The sequence below is a fragment of the Stegodyphus dumicola genome, chromosome 6 (genome assembly GCF_044657685.1).
Source record: "Stegodyphus dumicola isolate Sdum_Otavi_A_Nest chromosome 6, ASM4465768v1".
Classification (NCBI taxonomy): Eukaryota; Metazoa; Arthropoda; class Arachnida; order Araneae; family Eresidae; genus Stegodyphus; species Stegodyphus dumicola.
This window is the reverse complement of record NC_140773.1, coordinates 76,534,888-76,554,441: the sequence shown is the minus strand read 5'-3', so window position 1 is coordinate 76,554,441 and position 19,554 is coordinate 76,534,888. Positions and strand designations below refer to the sequence as shown.

At 30.7% G+C, this 19,554-nt stretch overlaps 1 protein-coding gene across 1 annotated transcript in view; it reads right to left on the bottom strand.

Moving 5' to 3' along the window:
- LOC118197042 (kinesin-like protein KIF21A) overlaps positions 1-19,554 on the bottom strand; it is a 250,282-nt gene that overhangs the window by 51,260 nt on the left and 179,468 nt on the right. The window contains exons 27-28 of the mRNA XM_085818558.1: positions 14,971-15,128; positions 799-900 (exon numbers count right to left, since the gene is read on the bottom strand). Of these exons, the coding sequence (XP_085674684.1) occupies positions 799-900; positions 14,971-15,128 (260 nt within the window). The remainder of the gene's footprint in view (positions 1-798; positions 901-14,970; positions 15,129-19,554) is intronic.

Below are 19,554 nucleotides of genomic sequence, written 5' to 3'. Positions count from 1 at the left end.
CAGTTTAACTTATCACAACCCCTCTCCAAAAAGAGACAAACAGAGCTCTTATAACTGAATTCATTTTCAGTTGACTTTTAATTTTATTTACTTATACAAATTTAATATCATGCACATATCAATTAGCAAAAGCAGGCATGTTTTTTAAATAAGGGTTAAAAATTGTAAGCATTTAATTAAAATTTAAAAAAAAAATCTTTATTTTTAAGTGTTAGATCTTTTTTAGTGTTCTCCTCTGTCCCTTTCAATTTCAGGAAATTTTGCTTGAAAATAAAATATTCTGAAAATTCTAATACGATGACTTTCCTTCTCATTCATTATTGATCTCTCCCTCTTATACTCCACACTGCATACAGATGATACATGTCATAAACTATGTTATAAGTGCACATTATTCCAATAAAAATAAAGAAATAAAGTGTAAGATATCAAATCTAATTTAAAAGGCAATGCTTATCCCACAAACAGCTCACTGTAATTTTTAATTCACATTTAGCTTCTTTTGCCATTTTTGTATACAGTCTCAGGCTTTTACATTAATTAAAATAATTCTTAAAATTCTATTTTAATTAATACAGAAGACTGAGACTTCCTGGGACAAAACTGTTATAGGAGAAATGTATTATTACAAACTTCGCATAAATTGGAAAAAAAAAAAAAAAAAAGCTATCTTTAACTAAAAGCACTTGAGGAAACATGAAAACTTTCTGCATAAAATCTGTAATATAATATATTTAATACTGAAACTTAGAAAATAATTACTATGATAATTTTCAAATTTGCTTTGATGCAACTTACGAAATTCGGGTCGTTTCTGCATCTCCAGAGCACACATGGGATGCTTTATCAAATTTATCACAATCTGATGCTGGTAAGATAACATATGAAAGAGATTTGTTGCTAAAAATAAAATTCATAGATTAAAAAACATTAATAGGTAACTTGAAAAATATTTATCCACTTAACAAGCTTTAGGATAAATTTTTATTTAGGATAAATTTTTATTGCCCTTGAAAATAAGTGGTATTTTTTTTTCCCTAGTTGTAACACGTTACCAATAATTTAATACTGAAATTTTAAACAAACGAACCACTTCATATACATTATAATAAAAAAAAGTGATATAGATATTTCTTATTTAATACTATTTTGCACCTTGACTAACCGAAAGTAATTGCACTTGCTTTACTAACTGAAAGTAATTCATGCAGAATTTTTTCTTTTCGGGAAGATGGGGGGGGGGGAATAGATTCAGCTATTCCTTTTTATACTAAGAGATAAAAAACATAATTTCAATTTTGAAAGGACACATAGTTTTAGGGTTTCAAGCCTATTATCTCATTTCAGACTTTCAATATCAGCCACAACAAAACTAAAATTACAGTTTTCAGTACTCAAGCAGAAAAATATAAAAGTTGTAGAGGTGCATAAACAGATAAAAAAAAATGAAGAAATATTAATATGGTAATTAATCATTGTGTCTTATATTGGATTTCTCAGCATTTCATCAACTCAGTCTCGCATACCCCATCATTGCTGTCACCAGCTTTAAAGCTTCAGGTGGGTTCCTATTCTTGAAAGTGAAACTAAACCATATTTACATTATTTCTCCCCTTTTTTTTATAGATTAGGACATTTATCACATAATTTCTATTTTTACAATAAGTTTTTATTCAGTTCATTCATGGTGTATCATTGTTGGTGGAATTTTGTCATCAATTTTTAACTTACTTTCTGATAAACTACAGAGTTCAAATTTTGTACACATGCTATTAGTCGAAGATAATGCAATGTGTTGAAATGATTTCTTCAAAATTTCATTTTGATTTTTTTAACATTTCATAATTAAATTATTTGTTGCACAAATCTTCATTTAATGAACAAACTAAATACATCAGAATGCTGCTCTTTGCACTATTGAATACGGGGGGGGGGGGGGATGTTTTTAATGAAATATGTATGAAAATTGTAACTTAGTTTTGACAAATTTTTTTAAATTGCTTGATTTTTTTAGACTATTTGATTTTAAAATTTCAACATCTAAAAATGTATTTTATATAAAGTTTTGAATTTTCAGATTATAAAACAAATTTTGTGTCCTCTTTTAAAGCAAGCATGATTAAAAAATATTAATTGAGAGAATTACTACTCTTTCTTTTACTTTTTATTTATTTCCTTTTATGTGTTGCAGTCTGAAGTAGACAGAAGATAAAAGCACTTTGAGTTTGCCATCTTGTCACAATGAGAAAGTTTGTCATATTGCAGCATTTAATGATGAATCGACAATATTAATTTTTTTTTTATTTTAACTTTAGCTAAAATGCTTGCTGCAACACTGTTATTATATCCAATTTCTAGAACTGAATATTCAAAGCTTAAAGTTCAAGGAACTTTTCATTCTTTGAACAACATTCAGTTACTTTTCATTATTTCATTATTTTCTTATAATTCGTTGTTTATAATAACAATAAATTAAAAATATATTAATTTTTTTAATATGTTTAAATAATGCTAAAAATTTCATCATTAATAATGTGTAAATGAGAATAAAAAATAAAATATAATAAAAAAAGATTTCTTTATAATAAGCTTTTATTTAAAATAGGTATGATAATTAATGCACTAAACGTAGAAAAATAATTTATCCAGGGTTCGTACACATTTCTGCACATTTCAGAAGATAAAAGCACTTTGAGTTTGCCTTCATGTCACAATGAGAAAGTTTGTCATATTGCAGCATTTAATGATGAATCGACAATATTAATTTTTTTTATTTTAACTTTAACTAAAATGCTTGCTGCAACACTGTTATTAGATCCAATTTCTAGAACTGAATATTCAAAGCTTAAAGTTCAAGGAACTTTTCATTCTTTGAACAACATTCAGTTACTTTTCTTTCATTCTTTGAACAACATTCAGTTTTCATTATTTCATAATTTTCTTATAATTCATTATTTATAATAACAATAAATTAAAAATATATTAAATTTTTTTAATATGTTTAAATAATACTAAAAATTTCATCATTAATAATGTGTAAATGAGAATAAAAAATAAAATATAATTTTAAAAGATTTCTTTATAATAAGCTTTTATTTAAAATGGGTATAATAATTAATGCACTAAAAGGAGAAAAATAATTTATCCAGGGTTCGTACACATTTCTGCACATGGAAATTAAGTACTTTTAAGAACTTTTAAGCACCATTAATGAAAAAAAAAATAAGGACCTATGAGCAAATGGGAACTGAATAAATTCAATTAAAAATATTATCTATGCCTGAATTTCACTTTTGTAATACCATCCTAAAAATAAAATAGATCCTAAGTAGTATGCATTATTACTAAACATGAATTAATGAACATAATTATTAATAAGTTTGAGAATAAAATAAACTTTAAGCAATTTATCAAGTAGAATTAAATATTTTACACTTATAATAGTTAGACATATTTGAAAGAAGATAAATGACATTTACGTTTTACTAACAGTTAGCTTTAAGCTGATTTTTTTATGCCTCATTTTGTCACATACTTGGTCAGTCTACTTATTCATTGGTCAGTCTACTTATTCATTGGTTTCGTAAACAGCAAGTAGATTTTGTCAATCGGCATAAGTTAAAATAAGAAATAAGATCATAATCAGCATCATTCATAACAACAGACTGAATGTTGTCACCACTGCTGCTAATATAGAGATCGATCTGCTGATTCGAACAAACCTGAAAGGCCTGATGTACGCATGGTTGGCAAGTGTTGAAAGTCAGTCAGACTCTTTTTGATGCAGTTAGGGTCGTAGCTTCGTGTAGAGTTCCAGGGGTTGTAACCCAGTTAATATACTTTAAGGTCCCAATAAGCCATTAAAGCACCAGAGATGATAAGTTGTTTTGTATTATTTTAAGTCTCACTAGATGCAAAGAATACGTTTTACTTGAATAAAGGGAGGGATGCCTTTATGGAGTACTTTTGAAGGGAAACTTGCTTGTATACACGTTACACATGGGGAAAACCATGAAAATGTAAATGCAGGCAGCTCGTTCATGGGATTCGAACCTCAGACTAAATTACCAGTGTTCAGCGTCTTTACCGCTCAGGAGCTGGTGGGCCTGACCACAGGGAGTATTAATGAAAGGCAATAACTTGCTTTAATATGTAGAGAAAAATTTTAAGGGTAAACAGTTAGTTATCAATAATTAAATTAGGTAGGTTAATAACCTTAGTCATTATGGATTTAGATGGCCACTATTAAATTTTATTTTAAAACAATATTTGTTAAAAAAGGCCCTATCAAAATCTAATATAATTTCATAGTTTAAAATACATGTAATTTACGACATTGATTCTTAAACGATATTAGGATAATTACACATTAAAAGCTACAAAACATTTATGTTTTGTAACATTTGTTACAAAACATAAATGTTACAAAACATTTATGTTTTGTAACAACACTCAACAAAATATTTACCCGTCATTTTAATTTGAAGCCTTCCCAGACATTTTGGCTAGTTTATCTTTTCTAACAATGAGAGATTTGTCTCAATATGCAAAAACCAGTGCTCTTGCTAGTTTCTGCGAGCTTTATCTCCTAACTTGTAAACCTCTCCACAATGTACCTATGAAGGTTTATTTGATCTGGTAAAAGTTAAATAGTCCAAACCCTTCAACAAACATGAAGCATATTATCGCTATGTCTGAAAGTACCTGCAATATCAGACAAAGGTTTAAATAAGCCTCTTATTTAAAAAGAACTTAAAACATAAAGGCATGCTCTGATGCTAACAAAATCAATTACAGCTCACGGTGACGTAATTAAACAAGAACAGTCAAATTCAAACTAAAAATGTGGACTAGTGGTCAAAGATTGTACAATTTAGTTTTAATTTAATCCTCTAAACGGCAAGGCTGTATATATACGGCCCAGAATATTTTTTGTGATATCTGTAAGAATGTATATATACGTGCATATTAAAATATGTTAAAGAAATTGACGCAATATATCAAAAGTACAAAAATCCAGGTATGTAATACCAGGAGAATTTTTACATTAAAATCAAAAACATAATTTGTTCTCATAGTAGTTTTGGGAAATTTGTGCTTAGTGAAAACCCTAGCCGCTCAGAGGGTTGGCTCAGTAACTCTATCATATGAGGAAATAGAAATGGGAAATTATAGTAAAGTCTGAAATCATAAATAATTGGGTAATTTATATATTAATAACTGCACATATCTTTGAAGAATAATTTTCTTTGTGTATTTAGTTTCTTTCTTCAACATGTTTCCTTTTCATTTTAGAATTTTTTTGATTTAATTAAGAATTTGTTATTATAAAAAACACTAAATGCATTTAGAATGTACAGAAAAAGTGCCTAATTTTATTTCTTTAGTAATATAAATATTCAGAAGAAATATGAAATATATATGGTAAAGGCCAGTTACAAAGCTAACGTGGTAGAATTTTTAGAATTGAATGACACACCGAATCTATAAATGGCAAAACTTTTAGAATTTAGAGCTGGCATTGAATGCATTTAGAAAGGCACTAGGCAACAGAATTTAGGATCCACAGAGATTGCGTCAAGTGGGAAAATGCCTCATGCCAGCTATGAGTATGGTGCATTAAGACATATTAAATTAATCTTTTAAATTGCAAGTTTTCAATTTTTTTATTAATAAAAAAACCCCTTTCTATAATGCCAGCCCATGTGATAAGATTAGAAGCATTTTTGATATTTTCCATGTCTAGTGAAAAGTAGAGAAAATAGAAGGAAGATAAACATGTTAAGAAAATTATTCTAGTTTCAGAAGTAAAACATTCAAATATTATGTTTTCATTGTTCTTCCAGACATTTTCCAAAAAGTAAGAAATTCATTGCAAACTTTCTATAAAATACATCGATTACATGTTGATACTATGGACACATTTTTTATTCTGTCACATATTTCTTGAATCTTCTAGAATCCTGTGTCTATAAATCTTGCCTTCAAATTCTTCTAAACTTTCCAAACTGCAATGTCTAAAACCCTAAAGAAAAATTATCCCTACCAATTCTGTAACAGCAAAAAGCCAAAAATATTTTGGAAAAAAAAAAAAAAAAAGGAGGGAAAAGTGTAAAATTAATTTTATAGAAAAAACTGATGCACATTCTGAGAATTTTGAATATTCGAGACAATTACAAAGGAAAAACTCTTACTATGAAAAAATTAAAAAGAAGTCATTTTTAATTAATTACGTAGCTAATATTGCTTCTGCCAAGAGCTGTTTCATAAATTGTGCTTTATAGCATTATTATGTTTATTTTACAGATTCAAACTATTGTATAATAAGTTGCCAAAATGAAACTTTATGACAGAGAAAAATAAAAATGTTTTATTAGTCCAAAGGGGCCTTGTCCCTGAAGGACTATTGTTTTTGTTTTGTGATTTTGCATTGAATCATTATAAATGTCCATTTCACTTTTCAAACTGTTGCCACCAAATGTTAGAATTATGCACTATATTTGAAGAAATTAAATAATAAAAAATCTGCATAAATGTATGTATATTTCTTGCATTGTGATAAAACAATGGCACATAGAGCCATCGAATTTTAAATGACGTAATCCTCCTACAAATATGGACATGTGGAAGACCAAATTTGAAATTTGGAATTTATTATTGATTTCATATTTTGTAAAACTTTAAGGAATTTTTGATTAATAAACTCAAGGATTTCAAAGCGAACAATGGCAACACTCTACACGGGTGGGAGACTTTTTATTTACAGTGCATGGAACTGTGTGTTGGAAATTCTAAAAATATGCTCATTTTAAAATTATTTTGCGGCACTGCTATTGAACTGAATTTTATAGTTTAAGTGGAAAGAACATGATATTTAATAAATAAAGATAACACTCCTTTAGATGTAATTTAAAATCTGAAACCTTTCAGATTTTTTTCCCTTAATGTTATATTTTAAATATAATTTCAATATATCACCATTATTTTAATGCAATTTATCAATGTTACGATTTTTTAAAAAAAGGGTTGAAAAATTCTCAGATCTCGAAATTAATAATTTTCTATAGAAACTGATCTTAAAATCGCCAAAATGTTGTCTAACTCGCCAAATTTAGAAGCATTTAATAAAAGAATTCACATTCCCCAAAGCAAAAAACTGTTTAACAGCTCTTCATTAGAAAAAATTAAATAATTTCGAAATGCTTATGTTGCATTTCTTTCACTATGAAACTCGAGTAACCCACCATTTATATTAGAAATAGGAACAAATTATAACTCATGAAACCATTCAAAAGATAACCATATATACGGCAGTGAATTGGCAAAAATATTTCTCCAAAATGCTAATTCAAACTTAAAATGACAGGCGTAAAAACAGACAGAAATTTCAGATGATTAAAATTAAGGACCTTCTGCTGATTTTGGCCACAATTAAGGATTTTTAAGGACCAAAAATCGATTCCAAAAAATCTGAGGACTTTTAAGGTCTCTTAAGGACAGTACGAACCCTGAGGTACATGTTAAAATGTAACTTCCTACCAAGTGATACACCGATTCATTTAGGCTACATTCAGCTACTCTTCGCATTGTATGTAGAAATACTGTTGATCTCTTTGAATGTTTTTCATCAAAGATTCATCATTAATTAGCCAAACACTACTCCTGTTGTAGCAGGTTTTCTAAACAGATGCTCAAACTGATTTACAAAGTATGTTCCTCTTTATTATGTAAACAACAAGCAATATTTTTGCTTCTTTTGTTAATATTCTGCGATCAATTCTTAGTACATAAAATAAAAATAAGAATTCATTTCTTTTTCACTATAATGGATCAAGATTTTATAGATACCTAGTCAAAGTGGGCCGAGGAAATACAAAACTGGAGGAAATGTGTTGCTTCCTTTCGAAAGGAAATGAGGCCAAGTGGAAAAGTTTTAATTCTTTTATCAGCATGATGAACTATAAATCGGATTTTAAGAAAGTTTTTAACCTTCCAGCGGGTGCGCGTATGTGTGACATACATTAGATTTTAATTTCGAATTTGTTTCGTAGACCAGAAGGCGCTATGACCGCGTGTCCTTGGCTATTCTCTCCTCTTCGTTCGCCCTTCTTAAAGTCGTCTGATGAATTTCGAGGGTTGATGCGAGTCTGCAGATTTACTAATTGTATTCCTGAAAAATACGTGCGACCATTGAATTAAGTTTTTGTTATATCTAATTTCCTTTTTTATTATAGAAAATCTTTATTCTTTTGCATCTAAATCTTATGATTTTGTATAATTTGTGTGCATACTTACTTTTAATGATAAAATAGAAGCACTGTATGCGTCACATACGCGCGACCGTGTATGATATTTTTGTTCTTTTCTTTTCAGTTATGGCAAATAAAAGTAAAATGCTCGACATGAATGATCCGAAAGATCTTGAGATTATAAGAAATATGCTTTTATGTGACAGTGATAACGATGAGGACATTATTTTAGATGAAAGCATCACAGATGAAGAAGAGCAAATTTCAGAAAAAGGTGATTCAGAATTAGAAGAAGTGCAGAGAGCAATTCTGAAGAGGGACATTGCGATGATAATTCTTCCGAATTGTATATAGCTTATCAAATGAAAAACAGAAAAATCATCCATTCTTGGACATAACATAAAAAGAAAACTAAACGAGTGCCTCTTAACATATGTGTTCATGTTTCTGGAGTCATCGGTGAAACTAAATATCTAACAGACATTTTGGATATATGGAAATGCCTCTTTACTGATAGTTTGATAGAAATCATCGCTGAAGATACGAATAAGTTTATTTCTTCTGTGAAGTCTAATTATTCTCGTATAAGGGACAGCAGAGAAACGGATGGAGCAGAAATAAGCTCCTTTGGGCTTACTTTACTTAGCTGGTATTTATAAAGGTAACAGAGTTCTGGAATCTTGAGGAACTGTGGAGAATGGAGGAATTTAAAGTAGTAATGAACTTGAAGAGATTTTTGTTTTTACTAAGAGCTTTACGGCTTGATGACATAAATACAAGAGCAGAACGAAGAGGAGTCGACCGCTTGGCTCCAATAAGAAACATTTTTGAAAAGTTTGTCTCTAATTGCCAGAAGTGCTATTCACTTGGAGATAATGTCACAACCGATGAGAAATCAAAGATTTTGAGAAAGATGCGGTTTCATTCAATACATTCCCAAAAAACCGAACAAATATGGCATAAAAATTTATGCCATGGTAGACGCTAGTATGTTTTACACATACAATATGGACATTTATGCTGGAGCGCAGCCAGGTAGTCTTTTTACTTAAGCAGCAAACTACAAGATGTTGTAAAAGGGTTGACAGAACCTATTGATAACACTGGAAGAAATATAACCACAGACAACTGGTTTTCAAGTTTTGAGTTAGTACGAGAAATAGATGAAAAAAATTGCCATTTGTAGGTACTTTGAAAAACAATAAACCACAAATTCCGGTTCAGTTCAAGCTGACGAAAAGTCGGGAACCCAATACGAGTCTTTTTGGATTTAGAAAAAATATGACACTTCTCTCCTATGTACCCAAACGCTATAGAAACGTCCTATTGATTTCAAATCTTCATGATGACGTAGCAATAGATGAAAGTATCCAAGACCAAAAAAAGCCTGAGATTATCACATTTTACAATCGTACCAAAGGAGGTGTGGATAAAGTGGATAAACTCTGTGCTTTCTACAATGTTGCCAGGAACACCAGGCGTTGGCCTCTTGTAGTTTTCTTCTCTATGCTGAATATAGCAGCAATCAACAGCTACATAATTCATTCAACGAATAGTAGTGAAAAATTACTTAGAAGGTAATATCTGCTAGCAAATGCTCTCGTGAAGGAAAACGTTGAAAGAAGAAACCCTAACTCTCTTCAAAGTGAGCTGAAATTTAAATTGTTGAAACGAAAAGCAGAATTAGCTGTTGTTGAAGAAATGACTTCAGAGAAAAAAAGATGCAAACCCTGCCAAAATGACAAGCATATTAGAATTACAAGGTTCAACTGTGAGATTTGTTTAAAATTCATTTGTCTAGAGCACTGTAAACATATTTGTTCAGACTGCACCGATGCAATGAAGTGACTATGAAATTGATTTGTTATGTAATATTTAATGTGTTTTTTCATTTACTGATTAAATATATAAAAGTTCAGTTGAAATATTGACAGTTTAATTTTGTTTTACTTTCAAGTTAGTTTGGTAAGTCTTTAGTCCATTTTATATTGTTTTTTTGCTTTATACTTATTTTATTTTCCTTAATTTAAAGTTAATATTGTTTAACTCAATTGTACTTATTAACATTTAACTGTTCACAAACTAATTTTAATATTTTTGTGCTGGAAAATTTATTTTTTATACCGTATCTAAGAAATACGTGCGACCTTTCTTGTTGGTGCAGAAGGCGCGCCTGCCGGAAGGTTAAGTATGTTAACATTTTAAAGGGTTAAACCTTCCCAAATTGCTAGAGCCCCCTTTAAGGGCCATCATGGCATTTTAACTAGTGACAGATATGGCAAATGATTTTATTTCGTTTTATTCTAAATCACAAAGACTGACAGTCAAGATTCCAGGAGAATTTAAAAAAATGCTGAAAAGTAATATTCAAAAAGCTGTAACTGGTCTTGGCTCGCTTTAGTTGGTGTTTAGTGCTGACTTTACCAAATTTAAACTTGAAGGCTCAATTAAATACCTTAAAAAGCAGAAAGAGCCCCGACCCAGACTGTCTCCACCCAGAATTTATTAAGAAGCTAAGGCCTAATGGTCGTTCAGTGCTTTTAATGCTGATCAACAGAAGCTGGAACTCTAACATACCAGCAATGTGGAAAAAAGCTATTACTGTCCCAATACATAAGCAGGGCAAAACCTCTGACGAATTTGATGGATATAGACCAACAGCCCTCATGAGTGTTTTGGCAAAAATTATGAAGTAGATGACCACTGCAAGACTGACCTAGTTTCTCGAGCATCATGGTCTTATCTGTAATTCCCAGGCTGGCTTTAGACATTTTCCTTCCACTGCTCAGCAGGTGGCCTACCTTAGCAAAAATATTAAGGATGATCTTGCAGATTTGCTTTGCTGCTGATGAGAAGTCCTTTATTAACTTCTCATCAGCATATGATAAGGTCTGGCATACTAAGATAATTTATAAGCTGATTTCCACAGGAATTACTAACAATACATAGTGCTGGCTGAGTGATTTCCTTGGTCAGCGGTTTTGTTCACTGAAATCTGGAAACTCTTTATCCATATTCAAACAAATGGAATCTGGACTTCCTCAAGGCACTGTTTTGAGCCCTATACTGTTTAACATTTATATCAAGGATCTGACCAAGTCATTGGAAAGCATTTCCAGGATAAAAACTGCTCTGTTTGTTGATGACCTGACAATGTGGGCAAGCGAGCTAAAGAAAAACCAGGACAGGCTTAACACTACATTTAACAAAGCCCTTGAGCAACTCAGTTTTTGATATTCTGACAATGTTAAGAATGTCTGCTAAGAAAGCCAAAATCACCTGCAAATTTTTCTCCCTAAATAGGCGTCCTTTTGTACTTAACCTTAAATTCCAGAGTATGGAAATTCAAAGAGTAGAAAGCACAAAGTATTTAGGTTGCTTTCTTGTTTCTGAGTTTGAACAGACATGTTAATTATGACAGTGGAAAAGCTGTTAAAAAACTACCTGTTCTTAAAAGGTTGGCTGGTTACAAATGAGGCTGCAGCCAAGACACCTTGAATACCGCCTTCAAGCTTTTCATTCAGCCAATCTTCAGTTATTATAACGAAGTTCTGGTGTCTGCTGCTATTACTACTATTTGAAAACTTGAAACTGTCTAAGAGAAAGCACTCCATATTATAGGTGCTGTAAGAACCACTCCTATTCTAGCAATGCAGTATTTATCTCAAAACCCTTCAATGAGAAACATAATTGAAAGAGATGCAGTCCTTCTTTATGAAAAGCTGATTTGCCTGACCAATAATACTTTTTGGAGGGATTACGACACCAACACAGCAAGAAATCTTAAAACTCAAAAAGGGTTTATACAATATGCTTATTTTGTAGCCACTAACATGAATGTCCACCTCAATCCTCAACTTCTCTGCAGGCATGTTTGTACTTTGGGACATGGAGGGATCTTGGTGCATCTGAAGCTGGATATGCAGATTAATAAGAGTCATATGAGTGAACAACAGGTTTGTGCCATTGCTCTGTCTACCATGAAAACAAATACCCTACAGGCACATGATTACATGTCCACACAGATAGATCAATGTTTAACGAAGACGGAGTGGGAGCTGGTGTGCGTTGTGATCATTTTCATGCTATGCACCAACAGGTGCTCACTCCACCCATTACAATGCCAAAATCAAGGCTATTTCTATAGCATTAAAGCAACCGGCTATCCACCCTTCGTCATTCTGCAGAATGGTTATTTTGCCAGACTCCCTGTTTGCTCTTCAATCTCTTGCAAACAGACAATACACAGATAATACCCGTATACTGGAGTACAGAGCACTCTCAATGTCAATCTCTGTTTCTTTCCAGTGGATCCCAGTTCCTTGCGGGATTTCCTAGAAACGAACGTTTCGGCCAGATGTGTGCAAGTGTCCTCCAGAGACCTTTGAAAATCCACTTATTTCATTCTGTCAAACTCCTGATAAAAGAAGATGTCTCGAGGATAAAGCAGAGAGCACTGCGTGACTCTGCAGGTAAGCCCCGAGCCCTCAGTGCTTATGAATACACAGTTGATCCCAGATTTTTTTAGAAGTGCAGTTGCGGTACTTTTGCACATTACTGCATGCCATGACTGTTTGCCCTCATACTTGTATTGGCTTGAGCTTTGTGATTCTCCCTTATGTCCTCTGTGCAGACAACAACCAATTTTTTATGCTACTCATCTCGACTCATGCTCTGCATTTGAGTTTTTAAACTTTACAGTTCAAATATATTGGAAGGCTAGAGATCTAAAAACGTCATAGCCAATCTTTTGGGCATGTTTAATAACTAAATAGATACCTAGCAAAAATTAATGATAGGTGCTTCTTTTGTTTGACTTACAAAATATTTCACAGAGATGCTTTATCTTTTATTAGTAAGGGTAAACATGCAGCAATATGAACTAGACTACCTCTGAATGCTTTATTGAAGAGTGACACATTCGTCGCAAATAAATGCAAATATACTGCCAGACCACCATTTATCAGAAAGCTCAACAGTAGTGAAGTGTTTTCACTAAACAACATATATGAGTGCTTCCTTTCTCAGTTAAGATATATTGGCAGATTAAACTAAATCATATTTGCTAAAGTGACACAAACGATGTGCAATATGTAATATATTCCAATACAGTCAATAGACAGCAAAAGCTTATGAGCTTTTGAATACTGGAAAATCTTAATTTATACCACGTAATTAAATATATAGCAAATTTAAATCAAAAGCAACTTTTCAAGTAAAAAAAAATTAGCCACAAATAACATATGTGTGCTGCTAGATCACAGAAATAATACAGCATTAAAATATTGTTACAAATTTTGTATTTAGATACATAATTTTAGAAGAATTTTAATTAAGGTAGCGCAAGTAAAATTTTAAGAGAAAGCTATGCCGGAAAAGTTAGAATACAGGAGCATGTGCATTTAACATAGAGAAAATGGGTATCTAGCTAATCTGTATTGAAATTGAATAAATGTAATTGACCACTATGTTAGTTGTAAACATAATTCCATCCTCTTATTGCTTTTCAATACTTTCGAGTAGCAGAAAGTGCTAGAAATACCTCATAGGCGGTTGAAAACTATCTAATAACGAAGAGAGAGCATCTGTTATCAGTTGTTTAGATAGCTGCTGTTGTTATTGCTGCGAGTTCGGCATGAGATTGGATTAGCTTTCTTTTAGATTGTGTTGTGTTTTACGTTCTTGGGAGTTTCTACTGTAACAAGTGATTAAATTGTGTGATACTGTAAACACTTGTATGAATATTCCTGTGGAAAATTTCCAGAGTTCTGAAATATTTCTTTTGATAAAACCAAATTTTTATCAACCTATCAGACTTGTGCATTCAATCTATTACGAATCCATACATACGTAACACTTTTTGGTGTCAGATGTGGGTTTGAATGCCAGTAATAAGAGCGATGGAAGAGCAGTTAAGACAGCTGGTGGCAGCCTTTGCTGCATTTAAAGAAGAAATGAACGTGGAATAAGAAGAGATGAAAGCTGGCCAAGATTCTGTTAAAAAAGAGATGAAGGCTGATAACGTAGAAATGAAAGTGGGCCAAGAAGAGATAAAAGTTCGCTAAGATTATGTTAAAGAGGAAATGAAAGTAAGTCAAGAGGAAATGAAAAGAGAAATTACTTGCATAATAGAAAACAAATCTGAGACTATAGAAGGCAGAATAGACATTGTTGAAAATAATGTTGAACACATTTAAAAAAAAAAAAAGTTTTTTCTGTGAAAGAACAAATAGAAGGAAGAGTTTCTTCCATCCTATAACAAATCGAACAACAAACTGACGATAGGGTTTCCACGGTCGCCAAAGAAGTTGATAACTTGAAGAAATTCATAGTGACAATAGGTAGCAAAACTCATGGTTTTAAATTTTACCCAAGCCTGCTGGTCCCTCTATGAAGCTATCCATGTATAATGTGAAGACCTCCTGCCAAGTATATAAGACATAATTTTTATAGCGGCGGATGCGAATCTAAGGCCTGTCATCTTGCCGCTTCTAGTTTGTAGTGCAACTACTAATTATATTGCGAGATACTGTGAACAATAGTCTGAATATTTCTGTGGAAAATTCTAGAATTCTGTAATATTCTTTTGATAAAACTAAACTTTTATTAATTATTAACCCTATTATCGGACTTGAGCATTCAATCTATTACCAACTAATACACATGCAACAATATGGCAACATGATATAAACAAGTCATGGAAACAGCATAATAATCTTACTTTAAATCACCATTAGCTTCCTGTAAAATTGCAGGAGCAGCAGGCTGTGTATATATTGCTCCAGATTTTATATCATTTAACTGCTGATACTGCTTATCAGTTGGTCGAGAATCTGGTGAAAAAAGTAATTCCTCGGTAGTTGCAGCAACATTTCGAGCCTAGGATTTAATGTAATTTCAGACCATAAATAATAAAACTGAAATTGGTACTTTAGAAAACAGGTTGACACCACTAAATTCATACAAAATATATAAATAACTTAAGGGATAAGTGATAAACTGGAAAAGTTCAAATAAAGATTCACAAAAGAGTTCAAATAAGTAATTTTTATTTATAATAAATTATTCCAGACTACTAATTTACACATACAATATATAAATAGTATTTTAAAATTACTTTTAATTTTGTCTGGGTTTTTCACAGTTCACATTTTCACAGATCAAATTTTTAAAAATATTAAATAAAATGATTAGAACTAAATATTATAAAATGATACAGACTCTAGGAAGTATCTGCAAATTAAACTGCATTCCTGCAAATTTCGTGAAAGTAAAATTGAAAAATTTTTAGGAAAAAAAAAAAAAAAAAAAAAAAAAGGAAATAAGCATAAAATAAATTTTATAGAATAAATTTATACCTATCAGAATATTTTGAAACCTACATTTAACAAAAACAAATGAAATTAATTTTAGCTTTCTTACTTTTACTCAAATATAATTCAGAAATTACATTTTATAACATTTAATACCTTATATTTCAGACTCAAGGAGATTCAAAAATCGCCAAAGTAGAGACATTTGAGAAACATGACAAATGGAACTTAAAATATTTTATTTTAATGTTATTAAAAATATTTTAATACAACATTATATTAATGATTTATCACACTTAATTTTTATATTTGTTAAAATATTGTCCTAAAATTTGCAAATGAGGCAAATAAAATTTTTGTAAATGAACTGATCTTAAAATTACCAAAATTATGACAAGTCACCGAAAATAGTGTCACACTATAAAACTATCTGTATTCCAAAAACAAAAGAAATTGCTTTTGATAAAGAGAGTGAATCTAAAAAGTAACCCAAATATCTGCCAAAGGTATGCTATGTGACTACAAAATTGATAAGAAATAGCCAGTTTTCATGTTTGGCAAAATTTTTGGTGCTTTTTATAAAATTCATAAAAAATGAATTTTGCATGTAAGGTTGCAAAACTAGAATAGTTTTAGGAAAAATTATGAAAAATTTGTGCAAGTTGTTAAATATGATTAAGTAAATATTTAAAAAATTTATAACTAAAATAAGAATTAAATATTAAATTCATATAAAAAATGCAAAAAAAGTCAGATCCAGAACTATTAGGACTTGGGTCACTCCAGATTTCTGAAATTTCCCGATTTAAGATTATCAGTTTAAATCTAGTAAGATGACTGGGGGAGAGGAAAAAAAAACTCAATATTTATTTGTGTGTTTTTGAAGTTGTTTAACTTTTCTGTGCTAATACTTTCTCTTTAATTTTATAGACAGACACAATTTCTTGTTCAGTTACAAAGTTCCATTGTTCAAGTCCTGTAATTGCCATATGTCAACTAAACTGTTAATCAAAGTCTTTTCATTCTCAGTAACATCTTTGACACTTTCTTCACTATCAGTGGCAAGAAGTTATAGAATTTAAGTACCAATTATGCTTTTGCTTTGCAGATTCTTCTACAACTCCAGAAATAAAAACTTTTTTGACATAATCAAAAATTGAAAATTGTATTTTGATAAAGAACAAACAAATTTAAAGTTAATTAAATTTTAAATGAAATTGAATTACAAATAAATGATTAATTATTGCTGAGAACTAATCTAGTTTCCTAATTTGGCATACTGCTCCACTCTCCAAATTCAAATATAGTTGGTAAGTTAAATTAAGACTTACTATTACTTGCCTTTTTAGCATTATTTTAGTATCATTTATCTATTTTTTATAAATAGTATCTAGTTTCTTTTTGATTTATATGCATAATTCGTGTCGGGGAAGTTTTTTGTAGGCAAGAGTTTCTAAATTTCTACTAAAATTCTTAAATTTGTTTTCTACTTTATTGACTTTTATTTTAATTCTAGTATTTACTTGCTAATTTCTCTAAATTTCACTTGTTTAAACTTGTTTAAATTTCTTTTTAGTAATTCATAAAATTTGGTTTTACTTTTGGTTTTGATTTTTAACGAAACATGAATTGAATAATTGACGAATTAGGTTTGAAGGCAACTTCCCCTTGACAAGTCTGCCTCCTGCCTGCTCAACAATTATTCACTTATCCATTTTTATAAATTTTTAGGATTGAAAAATTTATTGGAATTATATATTCATAGATTTTGATACTTGCACTTGATTTACATATGCTCTCAGAATTTAAATGATACTGCAGATTAGTTTGCAGCAATAATTAATCATTTATTTGCAATTCAAATTTATTTAAAATTTAATTAAATAAGGCAGTTTTCATGTCTTTATTATTATTTATTATTTTAAGTCTTTTAATTAACTAAGCCAGTTTTTGCAAATTTGCTTTTTACAAATAGAGAATGTTTGTTAAATTCAAATTTCATTCCTTGCAGCAATGGCACAAGATAATTATTTAAATTTATCTTTACTATAGCTTTTGAAGCAATTTTATTTTGATAAGATAGTTGTAATAATAATAGCTTGAAAAAAATTAAGCTGGATTAAATTAGTAAGTTAACTGGAGTTTACTAGGTTAACTGAACTTAAGTTCTAATTCTTTCTCTGTTTGCTACTGCTATGCCAACAGAAGAAAATAAGTATGAGCCACTCCAAACAAGTACATCTTGGGGCTTTACTTATTGCCAGATAGAAAAATATTAACCTTTTTACCATAACCATTCAAGAGTCAAAAGCATGATCATAGCTAATGTCAATTAATGTGTTGTCAATGGCTACGCAGTTAAATCCCTTTGAAGTAAGATGGCACTGCCATCCTACTATTAACAGAAAATTATTCTTTCCCCTCTTCAGTGGCAAATCAGTGTGCGGTTGTTCAAGTGTCTTTAGAATAATCCAAACGACAGGTATAACAAATACTAATTATAAGTTAGCATGGTCTCTACTTGAGGAAAGATACTCAAACCCTAGAGAACAAGCGTATGCACAACTCAAAAGATTTACAAGTACTCCTGTTATTCAAAACAAGTCGGTTTCCGTGATTGTAAATTTAACAGTGTTAGAAGCGTAGTTGTAAGATCGTTAGAATGTCTAGAACAAATGTTAGATGGGGTTTTGTCAACTACAGTTGCCTTTATTCTTAGCCAGAAACTTGATCAGAATACTAAGTTACGATGGGAATGAAATTTAGAAAAGGAAAAAATACTGAACATCCCAGAATATAATTTCTGAAAGATCCCACGAGGACATTAAAGGCTTCTAGAATTCCATTTTTGTCTAAACGAGGTCAACCAAAGGTTTCTTTAATGATTTAACATATGACTGAGAAACATGTATGTATATGTAAACTGTATTATGTGGAACAAATTTATAAATTTAGGACATTTAAATAAATTTGTTTTGGACATTTAAATGTCCTAAATTTATAAATTTGTTCCACATTACACAGTCTACATCTTGAAAGATACAGTCGCATATGTCAAAAAGCACAAATTATGTTTCTGCTGTTTTAGAAATCATGGAGTGAGAAATTGCCCTTCAAATTACTTTTGCCGGCTATGCAGAAAAAAGCATAATTCAGTATTGTGTTATGAGGAAGAAACAGTTTTGATTCCACAAAATAAAAACAACTGTAAAATCGCATCTCCATCAGATCAAAAGTCAGATGCCAATCACAATAACAATCCATTTAGAATTTACAGAAAAAGCGGCTAATTTTATTTCTTTATAATATGAGCATTCAAAAGAAATATGAAATATATATAGTAAAGGTTGTTTACAGAGCTGATGAGGCAGAATTTCTAGAATTTAGTGACACACGAACAACAAAAATCTAGAAATGGCAAAACTTTTAGAATTTAGAAAAGCACTAGGCAGCAGAACTTAGGATCCACAGAGATTGCATCAGGTGGGAAAATGTCTAGTGCCAGCTAGGTGTATGATGCATTAAAACATATTAGATGAATCTTTTAAATTTTAAGTTTTCAATTTCTTTATTAATAAAAAAATCCCTTTCTATAATGCCTGCTCATGTGATAAGATGAGAAGCATTTTTGATATTTTCCATGCTTCTGTCTAGTGAAAAGTAGAGAAAATAAAAATGTTAAGATTCTAGTATCAGAAGTAAAACATTCAAATATTATGTTTTCATTGTTCTTCCTGATGTTCTCCAAAAAGTAAGAAATTCATTGCAAACTTTCAGTAAAATACATCCATTACGTGTTGATACCATAGAGACATTTTTCATTTTGACACATATTTCTCAAATCTTCTAGAATCGTGGGTCTATAAATCTTGCCTTCAAATCGTTCTAAACTTTCCAAGCTGCAGTGTCTAAATTCCTAAATAAAAATTATCCCTACCATTTCTGTAACAGTAAAAAGCCAGAAATATTTTGGGGAAAAAAAGGAGGGGGAA